The sequence below is a fragment of the Salvelinus fontinalis genome, chromosome 11 (genome assembly GCF_029448725.1).
Source record: "Salvelinus fontinalis isolate EN_2023a chromosome 11, ASM2944872v1, whole genome shotgun sequence".
Lineage (NCBI taxonomy): Eukaryota > Metazoa > Chordata > Actinopteri > Salmoniformes > Salmonidae > Salvelinus > Salvelinus fontinalis.
Genome location: NC_074675.1, coordinates 27,273,858 through 27,296,293, shown reverse-complemented (window position 1 = coordinate 27,296,293; position 22,436 = coordinate 27,273,858). Strand labels below are relative to the sequence as shown.

Here is a 22,436-nt window from a genome sequence, read left to right as displayed (position 1 = left end):
TAATTTAGGATCAGTTTTGACTTTTGGATCATAATGAATAAAATGCCATGGATCTGGGGAGAGGGCTGATCCTTGTTCCGCCCTGCTACTCAGCCCATCGATTCATCTTGAGAGATTGTGAAGAAAGCTTGAACTCGGCTATGTAATGGCTCCTTAAATGTTTTGTTTTTTTTCTTCTTTTGCAGCCGTTGAAAATCAGAGTACGAGAAGAATACCTGTCCGATATAGGTAAGTTACTCTCAACATAGGTCAACAGTTGTTACACTGTTTGGGCAATTTGTGTTATGAATGCACTGTGTTGTGTTATTCGGTTCGCCTTACTGTCTGGTGTTGTTGTCCTGTCCCAGAGAGTCGTCTCCACGCCCAGGAGGACATCAGGGGACCTCTTTCTGAGCTCCAACAGCAGGTGCTGCCTGACATTCAGGACCAGATACAGGATTACAGGTACTGCCCAACTGAGTAGTGTGTGTCTGTGTTGTTTGAAAGGGTGTGTGTGTGTGTATATGAAGCCGTAGGTGTGCCTTGAGGCTTGTGGTAAATGCAGAAAATGGCTGTGTGTGTGTTAATTGTGTTTGTATTGCGTGTGTGTGTATATGAAACCGTAGGTGAGGCTTGTGGTAAATGCAGAAAATGGCTGTGTGTGTGTGTGTGTGTTAATTGTGTTTGTATTGCGTGTGTGTTGTGTTTGTTTGCAGGAGTAAGCAGATGATGGGTCTGGGTTCTCTGTTTGGAGAGGGAGACCTGCAGCAGCTGGATGGAGACCCAGCCAAGGAGAGACTAGTGGTGGACAGACAGGTCACTGCTCTCTGGGAGATACTGTGAGTTGGAATGTCTACCGATATATGATACGTAAAGTGTATCTTATGAGGTTCTTTTCTGCTCGCGCGTTCTCATTTCGACGCCAAACCCACCGCTGGTGTGAGTGGCCAAACGGCTCTATTTTCATGTCTTCCGAGACCTGTAAATGCACTTGGATTGGAACCAGTGCGTTGGTCAGGTGACATGAAAATTAAGCTCTTTGGCCACGCACACCAGCGGTGGGTTTGGTGTCGAAATGAGAACGCGCGAGCAGAAAAGAACCTCACGTCTACTGTAAAAAAAAAAATGGTGGTGGATCTTGGTTTGACCTGTGGTTTGATTGAAGAGGGCAGTCCATAAGCGCAGATGACGGATATCAAAGATCTGGAAGGATCCTGTATGAAGGAATGGTGTAAGATCCCTCCTATTGTGTTCTCCAGCTCATAAAACATTTTCTAAAAAGTCTGTGTCCTCGCACGGTGAGGTATGAAAGGTATTGAAAACAGGGATGTCAATCATTTTAGACCCCACTGTATATTAAGTATATGTCAGGGCCACAAGCGTTTCAGGGCCACTTTTTAAATAGCAATACTATGACTACTATGATAACTTCAAACAATACGAAGGATGATACTGTGTTGCGCTTACCTTTTTTTTCTTTCTTGGTTATTCAATGTCAGCAAAGCACAACAGCAACTACAGTGGGACACACTGTTTGTAACCATCAGAGCACTGAACCTGGCGGTTGCCTAGCAACGGGTCGGCCGTTGTAGCCGCCCGGTGGCCAATAAAACGCTATTGAAGCGCGTGACCGTGAGTTCGCCAGCTCAACCTCTCACTGCACCGTACCAAAGGGCAGTGTGTGATCACTGGGAGCTTCAGCAGGCTAGCCATGGCCGCCTAGGCACATGATGCTTTAAACACACCCACTCATTCCCATCACATGACTCACTGCTAGCAGGTAGACACTCAATGGGTCGCATTGATTTTTCGAGGATTTTTTTTTTATCACCTTGTTTTACTGGGCCAAGACTCTTCGGAAATAACCTCCAGACCTAATAAAAATCAAGTTTTTACTTAAAAATTGTATTTTGTGTGGAAGGCCAAAAGGGCGAGTGATTTAGAAGAAGCTAATGGTTGTTTTTCTGTGTGTTGCAGCTCGAAGCACGAAGAGGAGAGCAGGTAATAAAAGCCGGCGCGTGTCTCATGTCTGTTTGCTGGAGCATGACTGACTCAATACTACTCTGGAGCATGACTGACTCAATACTACTCTGGAGCATGACTGACTCAATACTACTCTGGAGCATGACTGACTCAATACTACTCTGGAGCATGACTGACTCAATACTACTCTGGAGCATGACTGACTCAATACTACTCTGGAGCATGACTGACTCAATACTACTCTGGAGCATGACTGACTCAATACTACTCTGGAGCATGACTGACTCAATACTACTCTGGAGCATGACTGACTCAATACTACTCTGGAACATGACTGACTCAATACTACTCTGGAACATGACTGACTCAATACTACTCTGGAACATGACTGACTCAATACTACTCTGGAGCATGACTAACTCAATACTACTCTGGAGCATGACTGACTCAATACTACTCTGGAACATGACTAACTCAATACTACTCTGGAGCATGACTGACTCAATACTACTCTGGAACATGACTAACTCAATACTACTCTGGAGCATGACTAACTCAATACTACTCTGGAGCATGACTGACTCAATACTACTCTGGAACATGACTGACTCAATACTACTCTGGAACATGACTGACTCAATACTACTCTGGAACATGACTGACTCAATACTACTCTGGAACATGACTGACTCAATACTACTCTGGAGCATGACTGACTCAATACTACTCTGGAACATGACTAACTCAATACTACTCTGGAGCATGACTGACTCAATACTACTCTGGAGCATGACTGACTCAATACTACTCTGGAACATGACTGACTCAATACTACTCTGGAACATGACTGACTCAATACTACTCTGGAGCATGACTGACTCAATACTACTCTGGAACATGACTGACTCAATACTACTCTGGAACATGACTGACTCAATACTACTCTGGAACATGACTGACTCAATACTACTCTGGAACATGACTGACTCAATACTACTCTGGAACATGACTGACTCAATACTACTCTGGAGCATGACTGACTCAATACTACTCTGGAACATGACTGACTCAATACTACTCTGGAACATGACTGACTCAATACTACTCTGGAGCATGACTAACTCAATACTACTCTGGAGCATGACTGACTCAATACTACTCTGGAACATGACTAACTCAATACTACTCTGGAGCATGACTAACTCAATACTACTCTGGAGCATGACTAACTCAATACTACTCTGGAGCATGACTGACTCAATACTACTCTGGAGCATGACTGACTCAATACTACTCTGGAACATGACTGACTCAATACTACTCTGGAACATGACTGACTCAATACTACTCTGGAACATGACTGACTCAATACTACTCTGGAACATGACTGACTCAATACTACTCTGGAACATGACTGACTCAATACTACTCTGGAGCATGACTGACTCAATACTACTCTGGAGCATGACTGACTCAATACTACTCTGGAACATGACTGACTCAATACTACTCTGGAGCATGACTAACTCAATACTACTCTGGAACATGACTAACTCAATACTACTCTGGAACATGACTAACTCAATACTACTCTGGAGCATGACTAACTCAATACTACTCTGGAACATGACTGACTCAATACTACTCTGGAACATGACTGACTCAATACTACTCTGGAACATGACTAACTCAATACTACTCTGGAACATGACTAACTCAATACTACTCTGGAGCATGACTAACTCAATACTACTCTGGAACATGACTAACTCAATACTACTCTGGAGCATGACTAACTCAATACTACTCTGGAGCATGACTAACTCAATACTACTCTGGAACATGACTAACTCAATACTACTCTGGAGCATGACTAACTCAATACTACTCTGGAACATGACTAACTCAATACTACTCTGGAGCATGACTAACTCAATACTACTCTGGAACATGACTAACTCAATACTACTCTGGAGCATGACTAACTCAATACTACTCTGGAACATGACTAACTCAATACTACTCTGGAGCATGACTGACTCAATACTACTCTGGAACATGACTGACTCAATACTACTCTGGAACATGACTGACTCAATACTACTCTGGAACATGACTGACTCAATACTACTCTGGAACATGACTAACTCAATACTACTCTGGAACATGACTAACTCAATACTACTCTGGAACATGACTAACTCAATACTACTCTGGAACATGACTAACTCAATACTACTCTGGAACATGACTAACTCAATACTACTCTGGAACATGACTAACTCAATACTACTCTGGAACATGACTAACTCAATACTACTCTGGAACATGACTAACTCAATACTACTCTGGAACATGACTAACTCAATACTACTCTGGAACATGACTAACTCAATACTACTCTGGAACATGACTAACTCAATACTACTCTGGAGCATGACTGACTCAATACTACTCTGGAACATGACTGACTCAATACTACTCTGGAACATGACTGACTCAATACTACTCTGGAGCATGACTGACTCAATACTACTCTGGAGCATGACTGACTCAATACTACTCTGGAGCATGACTGACTCAATACTACTCTGGAGCATGACTAACTCAATACTACTCTGGAACATGACTGACTCAATACTACTCTGGAGCATGACTGACTCAATACTACTCTGGAGCATGACTGACTCAATACTACTCTGGAGCATGACTGACTCAAAATACTACTCTGTTCGGCATGATGATGCCCCTCAATTCTGTCATTCTCGCTTTTTCGCTCTCCCTTCTCTTCCCATCCCTCTCTCTCACTCTCTTTTGCTCCCTCTCTACCCCCCTCCCCTTTCTTTGTGTATCTTTCTTCTCCCCCGTTTCTCTCCTCCCCTTCTACCGTTTTTCTCTCCTCTCTTTCCTCCTCCTACCGTTTTTCCCTCTTTTTCCTTCCCTCTCCCTCCCCTCTTCAGTTCTCGTCTAGCCTCTGCGGTGCTGCTGTACCTCCGTCACTCAGGCATAAAGCTGAGGGACTCCAGGGTGTTCCCAGGTCTCAGCACTGAGAAGGAGAAGTGGCTCGCCTTCTTTCCCAAGACCAAGAAGGTAAGGAGGGGAGGAGGCAGGACTCTTGTCTACCACCGACGCATGGATTTGTAATTCTCTTATCAGCCATATTTATTGAAACATCAAAGCTGTGCCGGCTATTTTGAATTGGCAGAGGATGTAGTCCATAAGCTACCATCCTTGAGGTAATGATCAACCGAGAGGTCTCACATGTTCGGTCTAATTCCTCTCTTACCGTTCATCGTTATAGGGTATGAAACGTTGTGTTGTGGGAGTTTTGCTTCGACTCCAGTTTATCCAATTTTCCAGCGGTGTTCTTTGTTTATGTTTACTACAGCTGAGCAGTTCAAAGAAAGAGAAGGATGGAGAGGACAGGAAGAGAAACCCCATCTTGAAGTATATCGGCAAGCCCAGGAGCACCTCTCAGTCCAGTAAATATATATATATACGCACACACATACACACTTTTTGTTCTCATCTAACAGTATAATTGAATTCCATTGACCTCATCCTTTGTTTTCAGTCTTATTGATTTATTTTAGAGGATTTCAAAATGATTGATCTAAGACTTTTCCATCGTTCTGATTTCATTGTTTCTTTTGGTTCACTTTGATTTTCCAGCGTTCCATGTCCCTTTGTCTCCCACTGAAGGTATATATATCATTTATGTATTTTTATGTATAATTTTAGATCTTTCCTTTTGCATTTTTTTTTCTTCTGTGTTTTCTAAGCTAATTTCTAAAGCATTAATATTATGTGTCTCCAGACAGTATTCACGCCCCTGGACTTTTTCCAAATGTTGTGCTTACAAAATGGGATTCAAATGGTTCAATTGTCATTTTTTTGGTCAACATTCTACAAAAAAATACTCTGTCGAAGTGGAAGAAAAATTCTAGCATTTCTAAACAAAACAAAATAAAAAATAACACCATCTTGGTGTTCAACCCCCTGAGTCAATATGTGTTAGACTCACCTTTTGGCAGTGATTACAGCTGTGAGTCTTTCTGTGTAAGTCTCTCTCAGAGCCTTCCATTCCTGGATTGTTGCAACATTTGCCCTTTTTATTATTTTCATAGTTCTTCAAGCTCTGTCAAATTGGTTGTTGATCATTGCTAGACGACCATTTTCAGGTCTTGACAGATTTTCAAGCAGATTCAATAATATACTTAATATTTTCTGAAGGCACTGCATAATAATAAATGCCGTTTAGTAGACGCTTTTATCCAAAGCGACTTAGTCATGCGTTCATACATATTTTACTGTTTTCGCTTGCTCTCTGCAGTCTAAGCTGGGTATCTGTAAAGCACTTTTTGACAACTGCTGATTGACACTGAGTGTACAAAACATTAACACCTGCTCTTTCCCTAACATAGACTGACCAGGTAAAAGCAATGATCCCTTATTGATGTCGCTTGTTAAATCCACCTTGATCAGTGTCGATGAAGGAGAGGAGACGGGTTAAAGAAGGATTTTTAAGCCTCGAGACAATTGAGACATGGATTGTGTATGTGTCCCATTCACAGGGTGACTGGGTCAAACAAAATATTTAAGTGCCCCTTTGAACGGGCTATGGTAATAGGTGCCAGGCGCACCGGTTTGTGTGAATAACCATATAACGTTGCTGGGTTTCCCGTGTGTATCAAGAAAGGTCCACCACCCAAAGGACATCCAGCCAACTTCACACAACTGTGGGAAGCAATGAGGTCAACATGGGCCAGCATCCCTTTGGAACGCTTTCGACACCTTGTAGAGTCCATGCACTGACCAATTAACGGTGTTCTGAAGTATAAAAAAAATATTAGGAAGGTGTTCTTAATGTTTTGTACACTCAGTGTATGTCATTTTATAAATTTACGTTTGATAGAACATCAATCAATGTACCTGTCCTTTTTGTGTCTCCTGTCTCCTCTCCTCAGTGCGTCCGGGCAGTGTGAGGAACATCATCCAGCAGTTTGAGAACCACACAGAGATCCCCGGGGAGGAGGGGGCTGAGGGAGACCCTCCGAGACTGTCCTCCAGCAGCCTGGGAGAGGACAGCATGGACAGGTAACAGAGGGAGGGAGGGAGAGTGTGTGTGTCTTGACCCTTTGAAAAATTCTTAGTGTGTTCAAACCCGTGCATGTGTTTGAATTGTGTCTCTCACTCTCAGCCCCACGGTGTCGATGCGTCTGGCTCGTAGTGAGTCTCTGAAGGCGCAGGGGGAGGGGCGTCGGCGGGGCGGGTCCTCAGGGGCGGAGACAGTCCCTCGGTCCCGTAGCGACGTGGACATGGAGGACTGTGGAGAGGAGAGTGAAGGGCCGGGCCTGAGACCCTTACACCACAGCACCTCCTCTGCCTCCAGCAGCTCAGCACGGTGAGACTACAACACACACCCAAATCCAAGATCTGGAGCATGCACACTGCTCAAACACACACACCCTTAGAACTATGAATCCCACACTCCTTTGGAACTATGAATCCCACACTCCTAGAGACTGGTTGAGCAGCAGCATTGAATATAAAGCAAATCTGTGTGTTGTTCTCCTCAGATCCTGCGAGAACCCCACCCCTCCGTACACCCCTCGGTCTTCCAGAAGAAAGTAAGTCGACCTTACTACTATAATGTGTTAAGCTTTGTTGAGGGACTTGCAAGTGTATTGAATATCTGTGTGCGCGTGCGTATTTGTGTTTAGGAGTATGGAGTTCCCGGTGGCCTTGCTCCCTGACGCCCCAGCCCTAGAGGAGGATGTGGTGGACAGTCACAACTGGCAAGAGACGGTGGCCCCGCAGGTCCTGGCTACTCTCTGTCCCCGAGAGGTGGACAGACAGGCTGTCATCTACGGTAAAACATTTTTAAAAAACACTGATTGACCAGGCTTTGTCTAGAAACAGAGGAATGTGCAAGGCTGAGAGTAACACGTGACATTGCTATACTATAATTGGGCCCGTATCCTCTAAAGACCACTGTCTATCAGATTAGTTAACACATGAAATCACCCCGTGTATATACAACACGTACCGTAATTGCTGGACTATAAGCCGCTACTTTTTTCCCACGCTATGAACCTCGCGGTTTATACAATGACGCGGCTAATTTATGATTTTTTATTTTTTTCACAAGATTCACGCCGCCAAAAAACTGAGCTTCGTCACATAATGGACGTAAATCGAGCGCGCTCAAACTTCCCATCACTTTGATTACGGTAGTCATTTTGTCACCCTCATCATGGCAAAGACACGGAGAAATGCATATGATGCAGCTTTCAAGTTGAAGGCGATCGATCTGGCTGTTGGAAAAGGAAATAGAGCTGCTGCACGGGAGCTTGGCCTTAATGAGTTGATGATAAGACTTTGGAAACAGCAGCGTGAGGAACTGTGCAAAAAGACAACAAACGCTTTCAGAGAAGAAAAGCAGATGGCCCGAACTAGAAAATGAGCTTGAAGACTGGGGCAACACACAAGAGAGCAGACGGCCGAGGTGTTTCAACTGTGCAGATCCGACTGAAAGCCAAAACAATCGCCACCGCAATGAAGTTTGACTTTCTTGGTAGGCTACTGTTTACTGCTATTTTTTACATTTTTGTTACGAGCCGTGTTTCGTTTAAAAGCCTATTTATTTTTGTTACAAGCCGTGTTTCGTTTAAAGGCTGTGTAAAGTTTATTTGTTTCAATGTACCGGTAGGCACTTGCGGCTTATAGACATGTGCGGTTTATTTATGTACAAAATACATATTTTTTAAAAATTCAGTGGGTACGGCTTATATTCAGGTGCGCTTAATAGTCCAGCAATTACGGTAAGCCTTGTCCGCTCTAAAGATAGCTGCGAAAAGCCCAAAGGATTCTATCAGACACCCACCACTATGGGACTGTTATTTCAGATGGAAATTAGAGGAGAGGTTATATTTACACCCCTTTTTAGTCTCGTCTTCCTCCCCCCCCCCCCCCCCTTCCTTTATCAGAGTTGCTGACGACGGAGGCGTCTCACCTGCGTACACTCAGGGTGTTGGATCAGGTGTTCTTCCAGAAGATGAGGTGTGTTCTGAGCTCTGACGAGCTGGCCTGCATCTTCCCCAACCTGCCTCAGGTCTACGAGCTCCACGGTCAGTCACTGTGTGTCTCTGTGCGTGTTTCTCAGTCCTGCCGATATGTATCCAAGCAATGTGGATTTGACGTTCTGATAAGGTCACGTCGCATAAAAGGGGTTCTCCGTTTGAGTGGCTTTGCTGTGTAAATGTCGTATGTTTAAATGGTTTTAGTAGGTGCAATGTTGAAGCAATGTTGCAGCATTGCCTTTGAGTGGCATTCCGTCTCATTGATGCTTATGCTCAATGTTGATTCAATGTAGTTATTGTTTTTTGGTCAATGTTGCTCCAATGTTGTGTTTTATCAACCTTGCTCCAATGTTGTTGTGTTACAGCGAGTCTGTGCGAAGCCATGAAGAAGAGAAGAGAATCTCCCATCGTTCAGGGCATCGGCGACATCATGCTGGCCAGGGTGAGTTTAACTAACCATGTCATCCCTTCGTCTCTCTCTCTCTCTCCGTCTTTGTTTTACTACCCCCCCAATATTCGTCAGTGAGATGGATTGTGTTGCATTGTTAACTGTGTCAATTTGAAGTAGGGATGGGTAGGGTTAATCTAATATCCTGATATCCGAACGGACGTCAGTATTCTAACACTTGTGAGTGTACGCATCTATTTAAAAAAATAAATAAAAAAATAAAAAATTGTCCATGTTACATTGTTACACACAAGGATATACCGTGCCATTTGAAATGCTTAATTTAATAAAACGTTGAGCTACTGCAGCTTCAGATGTCACGTGGCTTTGACAGTACGTTGTTTCCAGTTGCACACTGTAAATGTAGACTACAGTTCTTACAAAGTGATTTTTCTCATAGGTTATGGGTAGGATTGCTGGAAACATTCAAATTTGACCAGTCAACTACCAGCATTTTGTTAACTTTGTTTTTTTAATGTAATTTATCACAAGACCGCTAGTGGCCCTTTTGGGTACCTCATATTATCACCGGTGTCTAACTCTGGCCCTCTGTGTGGCCTTATCAAATGAATGACAAAGCTGTAGATCATTATCATAAATATTAACCAACTTAGTGAATACCGTTGGTGTTTAATTTGAAGGTTTCAGCATGAAATACAATTTTTATTTTACTATGTCAATATGCATTTGTTGTCAAATGTTTTTTGCGTCAAACTGGTGGCAGTTGTGGAGAAAGTCAATAGTTGGAAGAGTTGCGGAGTTGATTGAAAATAATGCCATTGTTGATGAGATGACTTTTTCAATCGTCTTTTTCCCCCGTCTTGAACCATATGGTCCATCTACTAGAAACTCATGGACAATATGGACACAGATATAAGAAATGAATACTATATATGAACGTGTTTTAATTTATTAAATTATAAATTACCATAGATTGACATAACATTTCTATTCATTAGCAAAATCACAGAAGATCCCGGTAACTTTGGTAAATTACCGGTAGCTTTGCAGCCCTAATTATGGGGTCGGGTTTTAAATGGAAAGGCGTTTTTACTATCATATCGCATTTAGCCCTCCCGTCAGCCCTGACAATGGTATGCTGTTTCCCCCACTTCAATCAGCGATTTAGCCTACAGGTGCGCACCAACGGAGGGTCCACAAAACCTGGCATAGATCAATGCAAAACTCTCACTGGATTTTTAAGATTATATATTTTTTAACCGAATCATGGCGAACATCAGACTTCTCTTTCACTGTTGCTTTTAGCCTAAGCTACTGTTAAGCCAAATACTGTCGGAATAGCACCCTGAAAACAATTGCGCACTGTCTGCGGTTGTGGCACCTAACATCATTCTGATTGATCAATAAAGTAGAGCTTTTTGTTTTTCTAAATGTATTCACTGTACGGTTATCTGAGGGGAAAAAATGGCTGATAACTTCAAATGCCCATTCCTAGTTTGAAGACTTTGCTATTGCTAATACCTGCCAAATAGATTTAAATCAGAGAAAGAAAAAAACAATGCCTAGGGATAATTGTGGTGTATTTTAAATGGGACGTTGGTGTGTACCTTTCTGGTAGTTTGAGGGCGTGGCGGGGGAGGAGTTTCAGGAGCAGGCGTCCCACCTGTGCAGTCAGCAGTCTCAGGCCCTGGAGCTCATCAAGAACAAACAGCGCAAAGACCCCCGCTTCGCACACATCATCCAGGTAACGCGCGCGCACACAGTTGCAATGGCTTCTCTGCTCATGGATTGATTTGATTGACGTATTGCTTGATTTGATGTGTTAACAGGAGTGCGAGGCCAGTCCTCACTGTAGGAGGCTACAGCTGAAGGATCTGCTGGTGTCTGAGACGCAGAGGCTCACCAAGTACCCCCTGCTACTGGACAACATCCTCAAACACACAGAGGGTACGTTGGATAGGTTTCTACCACACAGACAGATGTACCAGTGGAGAATGTATAACATACTATAGCATTATGTTACTGTTTGGTGATTTGGTAACCCTGTTTGTTTTGATGAAAGGCTTTCGGTAACTGCTCACTCACGTGATAGCTAACTAGAAGCAGACCAGTAGCTACTAGCTATTGACTCAAACTTTGGCTATGGTAGTTTAGCTTATTTCATGTCACTTGGAATAACGTCTTTCTCTTCCCTTAGCCGGTTCCACAGACCTCCCTCCTCTCCAACAGGCTCAAGCCTGTTGCCGGGGGATACTGCAGGCCGTCAACGAGGTTGTCAGGGAGACGGAACACCGGCAGCGGCTCAACCAATACCAGCGCAGGTTGGACCCCACGCCACAGTTCAAGGTACTGCCCAATTTGATCTTGTTCATTTTTCCTTATCCTACATTCCTCTCAAAGTTTTGATTTGTCCTCCAACACAAACTCCATGATAAGGTGTACCCAAACGTGCTTCAGTCCAGCTTAAACAAAAAAGGGAATCAGGGACTGGGGGACTTGAGGGACTTGAAAATCCCCAAAACATCCCTTACCCCAGGACAATTCAACGGGCGACCCTCCTGGAGAATAAAGATACATTGAATAAAGATTTCCGCATAGAGAGAGAATAAAGACTTCCGCATAGATCTGAAATATTTAGTTGAGTAATTTAACCTGGGTTAAGGGATGTTTTTTTTGGGACATACCCGACGATATTGTTCTGGTGATGCTGACGTCTACCATTTTGTCTTCTGTCTCTCCTCTCAGAGTCTGGACCTGACCAGTAAGAGAATGATCCATGAGGGTCCTCTCACCTGGAAAGTCAGTAAAGACAAAACCTTGGGTAAGAAAAGCCCACCACACCCCACTAATGAGTCAAACCTCATACAGTCTCTAGTCAAACTCCCTTGTCATTGTAGTCAACACTAAAAAATATTTTTTTATCAACACTCTAATAAGCCCCACTGGTCTCTTTTGGGTTGCAAACGTTCTACAAACCTTGCATCCATTTCCCACCAGTTTTTTGTTAGCATTGTTCTGGAAGGTTCTAACCATGTGGTTCTGTTTCTCCCTGCCGCTGCCAGAGATCCAGGCGCTGCTGTTGTCAGACCTTCTGGTGTTGCTCCAGAGAGGTCCAGACGACCGGCTGCTGCTGCGCTGCCCGTCCCGCTTGCTGGGGGGAGGTGGTGGGGGTAGCGGGGATACCAAGGCCTCCTTCAGCCCCGTGGTCCAGCTAGACTCACTGCTGGTGCGCTCTGTGGCCACAGGTAAGAGGTTAGGGGTTATGAGAGGCAGTGTGGAGTAGTCAGTGGTTGGGCTTAGATGTAACCACCAGTTTTCTGTTAATGGTGTAACAACACTGTAATAGACATCTGTAATAGCAGAACGTACGATCTCAATACTTTGTTTAATGTTGAAATAATGATCATTACATAGTATTCATGTTTGAGTGATGCCTCTTCGATAATGCAGACCTTAATGAGATACCAAAAAAACCTGTGATTGCTTTTTGAATGATTGACAGCTGTCACTCATCGTGTGCGATTCCTTCCTCAGACAACAAGGCCCTGTACGTCATTAGCACAACAGAGCAACAGATATACGAGCTGGTAGCAGGGACGTCCTCAGAGAAAAACATGTGAGCACATCTAGACCAGCTATATCTATACTAGGACTATTATAGTCCACCAGTTTACAGATAATATACACAAGAGTTATCATCATTAGCATTTTAACTAATGCATTTTGCTTATCACATGGAAAAGCTTTGGTTCTTAAGTCTTATTTATTTATTTTTACAGCTGGAAGGACCAACTTGAAAAGACCATCTCATTGGCTGCTGGCTCCTCACCTTCGACCAATAACAGATCCACACCTATTTCGTGAGTATCCCTAAGCTGGCCTGTTTCTATCAATTACCATTGAAAAGATGGCATTGCAGTCTATTCACTACTGGTCCTAAACAAAACTGCCCAGACTAAATTCTCACTCACTCTCTTACTTTCTCACTCTCTCACACACTCTCTCTCTATCTATCTCTCTCACTCACTCACTCAGCTCCCCGAGTCTTGGTAATGCTTCCCCTGTCTCAACTGGCAGCCATGTCTACCAATCAGGTAAGAGATATTGTGTCAGACAGGGAACATACATATGTTTTGGAGTGGATCGTATTTAGACTGAGTACATTTCTATACAGTAATATTCTGTATAATTCTGTGTCGTTCACCATATTGATTATCTTAAATCTCCCTAGACGACTCGATGGCGGAGCAGGCCGTTTCAATGGGGACAAACTCTCCTAATGATGAGGACAACGAGCTCACGCCCACCACACCAACGGCGCAATCAGGGTCTTTCCTCCACAGTGAGGGGCGGGACTACGTCAAGAGGCAAATTGGAGTGGCTGAGGCTGCTCTTGAAGACGGTGAGACTGAAAGAGACAGACCTTTTGACTTAAACATATACTTTTGCGTCACTAGAATATGTTTGTTTGATAATCAACTGTCGACTTATTATTATTTATTTTTTGTTTCAGTGGAGATGCTAAAGCAGCTGATTTTCCACAACTTTGAGGAAGTTGGGTGGAGTCACGACTCGGACGGAACGCCCACAAACGAGACAGCCAATGAGAGGAGCCCGCTCAATGACAGACGGAGACCGGCGTCCTCTGAGACTCTCCTCAGTGCCAGTCCCAGCCAATTGGAGGCTGAGGATTCAGAAGCCCCGCCCTCGGAGGTGGGGTCCCCCAGTGTGCATGTTGTGAGGAAAGGTAATGGGGACATAAGGTGTAGACAACAACCTAATAACTCTGGCTGTTTTTAGTTAAATGACTGCTTGTTTCTTGGTGTCTACAGTGGTCAAATCAAGTCTGACTCCACTACGGCTGTCCCCGACCCCCAAAAAATCTTGGTCAACCTAGTTGTCTGTTCTTTCGACCAATCAGTTGGTTGAAATTTTAAAACGTGTATTTTTCCATTTAGACACAACCTGTGTTTTTTAATTAAATCAACTATATGTACTGAGCTTGTCGGATTCTTTAAGGACACTTTGATTAAATAATTAAGACACAAATGACTGAGCCAGAGATGAAATTTAGCCTAACCAGAAGAAGACAAAAAACAGCCACTGCTGCTGGCCTTCACAGATTCTGCCGTTCACCCTCCTGATAGACTACACTGGGGGTCGGCCAGCTTTTCCATTTGGAGTGGCAATTTATCTTACCATTTCTACTGATGTGCGTGGCAGTTCGGATTTTTGCACCTTTTCGTGGAACGGTTTCATTTCTTTTATAATAAACTCTTTGTATCTAAATCATCATGTGCTTAGTAAAACATTATAAAAGTAACTTCTATTGACAACTATGTAAAAAAATAAAAAAATAAACGTGCCTGCATAAAGCCAACAAATAAAAACATTGCAGCCTGCAGGTAGAAAATATCCTGAATTAAAAATAAATAAAAAATCCTATAAATCACAATGGCTACACATTGCCTGTCAGCAAGGAGCTTGAAACTATTAACTTGGGTCCTGCTTGTGCTAGCAAACTTGCAACATTCTGTGAAATATTCTGGGCCCTCAGTGTTTCCCGCTCCAGTGAACTTCGGAAAGACATAGTTATAGGCTATTTGCGCAAGCGATGAAAAGTAATCAGGTAGGCCTATTTTTTTATCACGTTTCCACCGAATCAGAGCATTACATTTTCCCCCCCTTTCATGCTGAGTGGTTATCGAAAGGGAGAGAGCTGGAAAGATTTTTCAAATAGGCTACATCGAGGAGCTATTGTCATTCTCAATGGTTGTAAAAACAGAATTAGTTTACTTGCTGTTTTGAGGTAAAGAAAAAAATACTTTGAGATGTTCTACAGTGGTGGTCAGTTAAGACAATCAGAACTACTATCAGATCCCCAATAGGGCACATTTATAGGCCTACATTTGTGCGCAGGCCAGGTAGCCTATGCCTACTTCTGTGTATAATCAGGTGCGTGTCCAAAATGGAACGAAATAAACCAAAACTCGTCACAAGTATAGCCTGGATAGTGCGGTCCGCAAACAAAGTGTCCGACAACGTGTCCACTCCGACAATGAGAACGGTAAAAGAATGTAATAATAATATAGTGAATTTCTGAACAGAAATTACCATAACCAAACAAGCATTGATGGTAATTAACGGTAAATGTACTACTGGTGATACTGGTGTGCCATCCCCGCGGCCTCCAATGGATTAGTCCACTGAGACAGGCGTGAATCAGACGGGTGTCTCATGCCAGAAAAACTCAAATATTTTAGACTGCTCGACAGAAAAAATCTTTCTACCTAATAATTGAAGTAAATAGGGTCAGCCCTATACACCACTGAATGCCTCTAATTGTTTGATAATACACACTCCTTTCTCTTGGCATGTTCACGAAGCTCTGTGATTCAACTGGTCGGGTGCTCTTCTTCTGATCTGTCTTTCTGCCTCTTTCCACAACTCTGTTTTGCTTTTCGCCTCCTTTTTCTTCTCACACCATCAAACAATATCACATCTCCCTCACTTGCACTCACACTCTCACCCCCATGACACTACCATGCGCCCCTACACATAAATGTATACTGTCTGACACACACACACACACTCTCTTTCACGCCATCTGTCCTCTTATGCACAGCTGTGGTTGCGGGCTCTCCTTCTATCCCTGATGACATCACTGATGTCAACCTCCACTCCGACCAATCACCTGAGCCGAGAGGCGGGGCCAGTGTACGGGGTAATGCTCCAGTAGACAGTCCAGTTGTCCTCTTCAAACCCTATGAATATCTTCCATTTAGGTCCCTGGCTCTCTGTCTGAGAATGTTTTGTGATTACTACACCAGGGTCGTGTCCAGAGAACATTTTAGAAAAGCAGATAGTTTGGGTCTACCTAAATTTGTCCACTCGTTTTTAGTTTTTCCATTTTTAAACGTTTTCCAATTCATACCTACTGACCACAAGCACACTAGCCACATACTATAATATTTCACAGCTCTACTGTCAATTCACCATGAAGATTGACTGTCGCCTTTAATTCCACTGTGCTGTAGGAAACGTGTTCTACCTGGTGATGCCTACAGAGCAGGGAGACGGACTGCTGGATGAGAGTCACACAGATGAGGTCATTGATCCCCCCACCCTGACCTCCACTGAACTTCCTGATCTGGACCAGGAAGTGATGTCATCAAACATACAGCATCATGAGGAAGAAGGGCAGGTCTCTTCCACCCTGTCTGCGGGCGACCAATCGGAGCCAGGGAATCCGAGGCAGGAGGTAGGGCTTGGCCAATCACAAAAGGTCCTCCAGAGCCATGTGATCAAACATGTGGATGAGATTTTCCACACAATCGAGGAGCTGATGAGCAAGCTGCACCAGCTGAGGGTAAGGAGTTTAAACACACACACACACACACACACAGATGTGACATGCTATTACTTGGGAAACAGAAGAATCTACTCACCCACTCACAATTTAGAACCCAGAGTTGAAAACACATTTTGACATTATTTCCATGCTAACTATTACTTGTTATTTTTTCCCCCATAACCCCAACAGGACATCGAGACAGCTCATCACCAGCTGCTGAAAACACTAAGAGAGCCGCCTGTCAATCAGGAGTCAGATGACCTCCCTCGCAACCAGCAAGCCGTCGTCACGACGCCGTCTCTGGACCGGGACCCAGGGGATGGTGAGTTCAGCGGTCAAGGGTCATTCCCACCATGTGTTGAAAGATATGGTCTGGATACAACCTTTTCGCAAAGGCATTTCTCAAACCTTAAAATTCAATGGGCCGAGTTCTTGTTTTTGTTTGGGTTTAAATCAATTCTCTGTTCTGTTATTGATAAGCCTCTCACTCTCTCTGTTTCTATTTGTCTGTCCAGCAGAGCCAGCTAAGCCTGAGATCCTCTCCACTGGATTCTAAAGATGTTATCTCAAATAGGAATTCTCAAGACTCACCCCTGCTCTGCCGTAGACATACGCACACACACACTGATGGACTGGGACCCCAGCCTTTACCCCCTACCCCCTACCACCCCTAACCCTCAGCCCAATCCTAGCATACACTGCTCGTAGGAGCAGGATCCAGGAAGTACTGTGATGTCGTTGGTGTTGCCCTGGGAGACCAGGAAGTGATGCAGGACTGATGGCCCCGGCCCCCTGACACCCAATGATCTGCCCCCAACACGGATTCAGGGTGAACTCTGACCTCTGTGGAGTCAGAGGGAGTCCAGGGACGAGAGGATGGACAGATGAAGGACAAAAAAGGAAGAGACTGAAAAGTAGAGAACAAGTGATGGAAATGTGTGAAGAAGCAAATAGATCATAATGAAAGTGGAGAGTGGGCAGAATCTAAATTGGCAAGTAATAATGCCATGGATGAGATGTTGGATGGAAGTAAGGTTGGTTACATTTGAAGGAGAAGTTAGTATACTTTGAAAGAAGTAGTGATGGTTCAAGGGAGAGCGTTGAGAAGTGACAGATGAACAGGACAATGTAAGGACCCTAGCACTTTACCCACAATACATCATCTGTCGCGTATCCATACTCCACAACGGATTGCATTAGTGAGGGACTGGAAACTGGACAGATCACCGGCTCCATTGTGAGTCAAAGCTGCACCTTGTTTGAGCCTAGATGGTAGTTCCTTACTACTGGTTGCTTTACAGTATGCCTGCCATGGAGGTCAATCGAAGAACGGTGTGTGTACACACACACACACTGAACCAAAATATAAACGCAACATGCAACAATTTCAAAGATTTTAGTGAGTTACAGTTCATTTCAATTGAAATAAATTCATTAGGCCCTAATATATGGATTTCACATGACTGGGAATACAGATATGCATCTGTTGGTCATTCCTTTAAAAAAAAAGGCAGGGGCGTGGATCAGAAAACCAATCAGTATCTGATGTGACCACCATTTGCCCCATGCAGCGCGACACAGTTCCTTTCACATAGTTGATGGTGGCCTCTGGAATGTTGTCCTACTTCTCTTCAATGGCTGTGTGAAGTTGCTGGATATTGTCAGGAACTGGAACAAGCTGTCATACACGCTGATCTAGACCATCCCTAACATGCTCATTGGGTGATATGTCTGGTGAGTATGCAGGCCATGGAAGAACAGGGACATTTTCAGCTTCCAGGAATTGTGTACATATCCTTGCGTCATGGGGCCATGCATTATTATGCTGAAACGTGAGGTGATGGCAGAGGATGAAGGGCACGACAGTGGGCCTCAGGATCTCGTCACGGTATCTCTGTGCATTCAAATTGCCATCGATAAAATGCAATTGTTTCGTTGTCCGTAGCATATGCCTGCCCATACCAAAACCCCCACCGCCACCATGGGGCATTCTGTTCACAACGTTGACATCAGCAAACCACTGATGTCTGCCATCTGCCTGGTACAGTTGAAACTGGGATTCATCCGGGGAGAGCATACTTCTTCAGCTTGCCAGTGGCCATCGAAGGTGAGCATTTGCCCACTGAAGTCGGTTACGACGCCAAACTGCAGTCCGGTCAAGACCCTGGTGAGGACCACGAGCATGCAGATGAGCTTCCCTGAGACGGTGATTACACATGATGGTCTGCGGTTGGATGTACTGCCAAATTCTCTAAAATGACGTTTGAGGCTGCTTATGGTAGAGAAATTAACATTAAATTATCTGGCAGCATTTCTGGCGGACATTCCTACAGTGAGCATGCCAATTGCGCGCTCCTTCAACTTGAGACATTTGTGGCATTGTGTTGTGTGTAAAAACTGCACATTTTAGCGTGGCCTTTTTTTATTGTCCCCAGCACAAGGTGCACCTGTAATGATCATGCTGTTTAATCAGCTTCTTGATATGTGACACCTGTCAGGTGGATGGATTATCTTGGCAAAGGATAAATGCTCACTAACATGGATGTAAACACATTTTGTGCCCCAAATTTGAGAGAAATAAGCTTTTTGTGCATTTGGAACATTCCTGGGATCTTTTATTTCAGCTCATGAAACATGGGACCAACACTTCACATGTTGCGTTTTATATTTTTGTTTATTGTGTATATATATATATATATATATATATATATATATATATATATATATATATATATATATATATATATATATATATATATATATATTCAGGTTTATTGCCCTGGGCCCAGAGGAAGGAATGGGTCATAAAGAGTAAAGATATCAACATGCACAAGCATCATTCATCCATAATATTCTTCATGTTATGAGAAACATACGTTTCGTAATCACACATGAAGAAAGAGGTGTTTTGTTTTGTTTTGGGAAAACCAAGATGGTGGCCGGTCGGGTCAGTCAGTCCTGTATCTCTGTACAGCTGCTAAGCTACAGGATGGGTTGTCTGTAGCGGCGACATATTAAGGGTTACAACACTAGTACTGCACTGTTCTCTACTGAATGGCTGTCGTCTTCTGCACCACTACTCCTAGACATACAGGGATCACCACTACGAAAAAGGAAACCTGTTCAATGAATACCCAGATGTCTATCATGTCGTCATTTTTTCCCTAAAGAATGCTCTACTGTATTGGGTGTGTACAATACTGTGAATTCCCCTCTTCCCTACTATACCGTGAGTAGTATTTACCGTATTGTCACACCAAAACATGAAGGGATGGTTGTTTATACCAAGTAGCATACGTTTGAACTGAGAGACCCTTTGCACAGACATGTATTTATTGGGAGAGGAAGTCTGTTAACCCTATGTAATCCCTTGTTCAAGTGTGTAATCAGCAGCATACAATGTGTGTGTATGTGTGACACCGCAGTGTGTTATAGGATTTCTGAGGGGATGCAGTGTTTTCAGTTTAACTTGGCATGGTGGACAATTACAGACTTTTTTTTCTCCTCCATTTTCTTACTTTCTAACTTCTATTCGTGCATCTCTCCATTCACTTACCCTCTTGAGCAGCATTTTTTTTCAGTCTCCATCTTTGTACTTTCTATCTCTTCTTTAGCATCTTTAGGGTTTTTCATACTGGGGTTTTTCTCTCAGAAGTCTGAGTTTGTGTACGCACCTCGCTCATACAGAGGTTAGAACTGATGTTTCTTTCCTTTGTCAAATGTTGCACAGCAAACTGCTGCACAGTGCAAACTACTGTATGCATACAGAGGTCTTTAACGATCCTTTCTCTTGTTTAAATCTTGTTCACTCATGTAATATAGAAATCACAACCTTGTTTTATATGTGAATCTTTTTTTTCTTCTGTAAAGCCTTAGTCCTTTCTTTTGATTTAATTTTTGTAGATTCGATCAAAAAAAGATGTAAGTTATTTTTTCTCCCCTGTTTTAGAAAAAGGTGAGATTGTTAGCTGCACAGAAGGAAAATGAACTCATGTTTCAGAGTCATGTGTTTTGTGACATTAAAAAGAACTGTTTGAAAGTCCTAGACCGGAACTTGAGTCCTAACTCTCCCTGGCTGATGTGAAAAAGAAACTTATTCTACCTTGAACATGTATAGATCCTGACCAAATGCAGCTACCCCAAAGCATATGTATACACACATTTTATATCCAATGTTGAGTCTACAGAAATATCGGGCCTATTTCGCTCGAGCTCAATACCCGTATTGAAGTCGACCACTTTGAGGAGAGACGTCCCGGTAGAGATCACAGTGAGCGGCAGCCTTAGTAACTGGTGTGACCTGGAAAGACTTGCCCTTGAACCGAATGAGACGGAGGACATTCGTCTAGCGGCCTACATTCCTTTATAGGAATCAAGTAAGCCAAGTATTAAACTTTGGGGCTAGGAAATATTCTATTCAATAGGAGAAATCCTAACTGATCTGTCTCCCAAGGGCCATGACATGATTGGTGCATCTCAATTGTATTTCCTTGACTCTTGTGTCATTTCTCCTTGCTTCCTTCTAAAAATGCATTGGAGGAGATGGTCCAAGGGGAGGAACCTCTGACTTTGTCCTCCAATGTGCTTTGAGAAGGAGGCGAGGAGAGTACACAAGGAAACAATTGAGATTCACTTGTAAATTGGTATAGGATATATTCAACCCTTTAATGGGGATTTGTGTACTGTTGGTAAGTTTCTGTTAAGCGTAATGCACTTTCCAGTTCTGCAGTAATGGATATCAGAGTAAAGTGTGTTTTATGTTGTGTTTGGTAATGTGTTATAACTGAGGTACAAGAAATTGCATTCCACACACTGCTACGCATGCGCAGGGCCACGTTCACTGGGACAGTTAACAAGCCCTGTCACCGTCTGGCCAAATATATCCCAAATCCGTTACATTGAAGAGCCTGGAAGTTGAATTAATTCAGAATTGTAGCCAGTATTTGGGTCGTAGACCTGATTCTGGGGAATAGCCTGCATCTGTTAGGTTTCATCTGTTAGGTTTGTTAAATTCAGGCAGCATCTACGGGTCGGAGTTGGCTATGTATGAAACAGACGGTTTAGAGAGGATTACGAATTTGTAGTAGATCTGTTCTGTGATCGTCCTTCGTAAAGACGTGAACGGGGCAGGATTACACCATGGCCCTGCCCTCGTCTACGAGAGAAAGTAGAGGTGAGAGTCTGGGAACAGAATGAACAGGGGGGAGTAGAGAGAGGGGAGCGGGTGGAGTAGAGAGTGGGCGTTGGAGGCGGAGCACCGTTGTGGACTTTGGAGAGGGGAGGGAGGCCATTGATTTTAGGGTTGGAAAGCAAAGAGCAAGATAATTTTGAATGGAGGAAAAACGAATCGGGATCTTAGTTATCCATAAAGACTTGACTGGGTAACCGTTTCCATACGAGGAAACATAAACCAATCGAGAAACTGGCTGAATATTCCAAAACGCGAGGGACTGTGTAACGCAGTTTTGCCCTTTGGAAAGGGGGGCGAGCAATTGTCCCAAACCCGGCGACGTGTTCTGTCGTTACAAGGGACCACAGAACAAGAGCGCAAGACATTTGAGCTCCTAAGAACTGAATATTTTAATTTATATCAGTTGGCCGATGAAGCCTACACTTGGATTTTCTTTAT

The 22,436-nt window shown here is 43.5% G+C and overlaps 1 protein-coding gene across 6 annotated transcripts in view; it reads left to right on the top strand.

The window, feature by feature from the left end:
* Nucleotides 1-20,852, top strand: part of LOC129865410 (rho guanine nucleotide exchange factor 11-like) — a 29,981-nt gene extending 9,129 nt beyond the window's left edge. For 3 of the 6 annotated variants that reach the window (XM_055938197.1, XM_055938199.1, XM_055938196.1), the window contains 27 exons: nt 186-228; nt 348-444; nt 696-818; nt 1,957-1,980; nt 4,923-5,052; nt 5,351-5,444; nt 5,635-5,664; nt 6,930-7,059; nt 7,163-7,366; nt 7,542-7,592; nt 7,686-7,834; nt 8,952-9,092; nt 9,410-9,486; nt 11,072-11,197; nt 11,283-11,400; nt 11,651-11,799; nt 12,199-12,274; nt 12,516-12,698; nt 12,988-13,069; nt 13,233-13,313; nt 13,489-13,547; nt 13,685-13,855; nt 13,967-14,200; nt 16,079-16,177; nt 16,491-16,822; nt 16,997-17,129; nt 17,323-20,852. In XM_055938197.1, the coding sequence (XP_055794172.1) occupies nt 186-228; nt 348-444; nt 696-818; nt 1,957-1,980; nt 4,923-5,052; nt 5,351-5,444; nt 5,635-5,664; nt 6,930-7,059; nt 7,163-7,366; nt 7,542-7,592; nt 7,686-7,834; nt 8,952-9,092; nt 9,410-9,486; nt 11,072-11,197; nt 11,283-11,400; nt 11,651-11,799; nt 12,199-12,274; nt 12,516-12,698; nt 12,988-13,069; nt 13,233-13,313; nt 13,489-13,547; nt 13,685-13,855; nt 13,967-14,200; nt 16,079-16,177; nt 16,491-16,822; nt 16,997-17,129; nt 17,323-17,363 (3,177 nt within the window). In that variant the 3' untranslated portion in view covers nt 17,364-20,852. The other 3 variants (XM_055938194.1, XM_055938193.1, XM_055938195.1) reach the window with 3 other exon arrangements.
* The last annotated feature ends 1,584 nt before the right edge of the window (nt 20,853-22,436 follow it).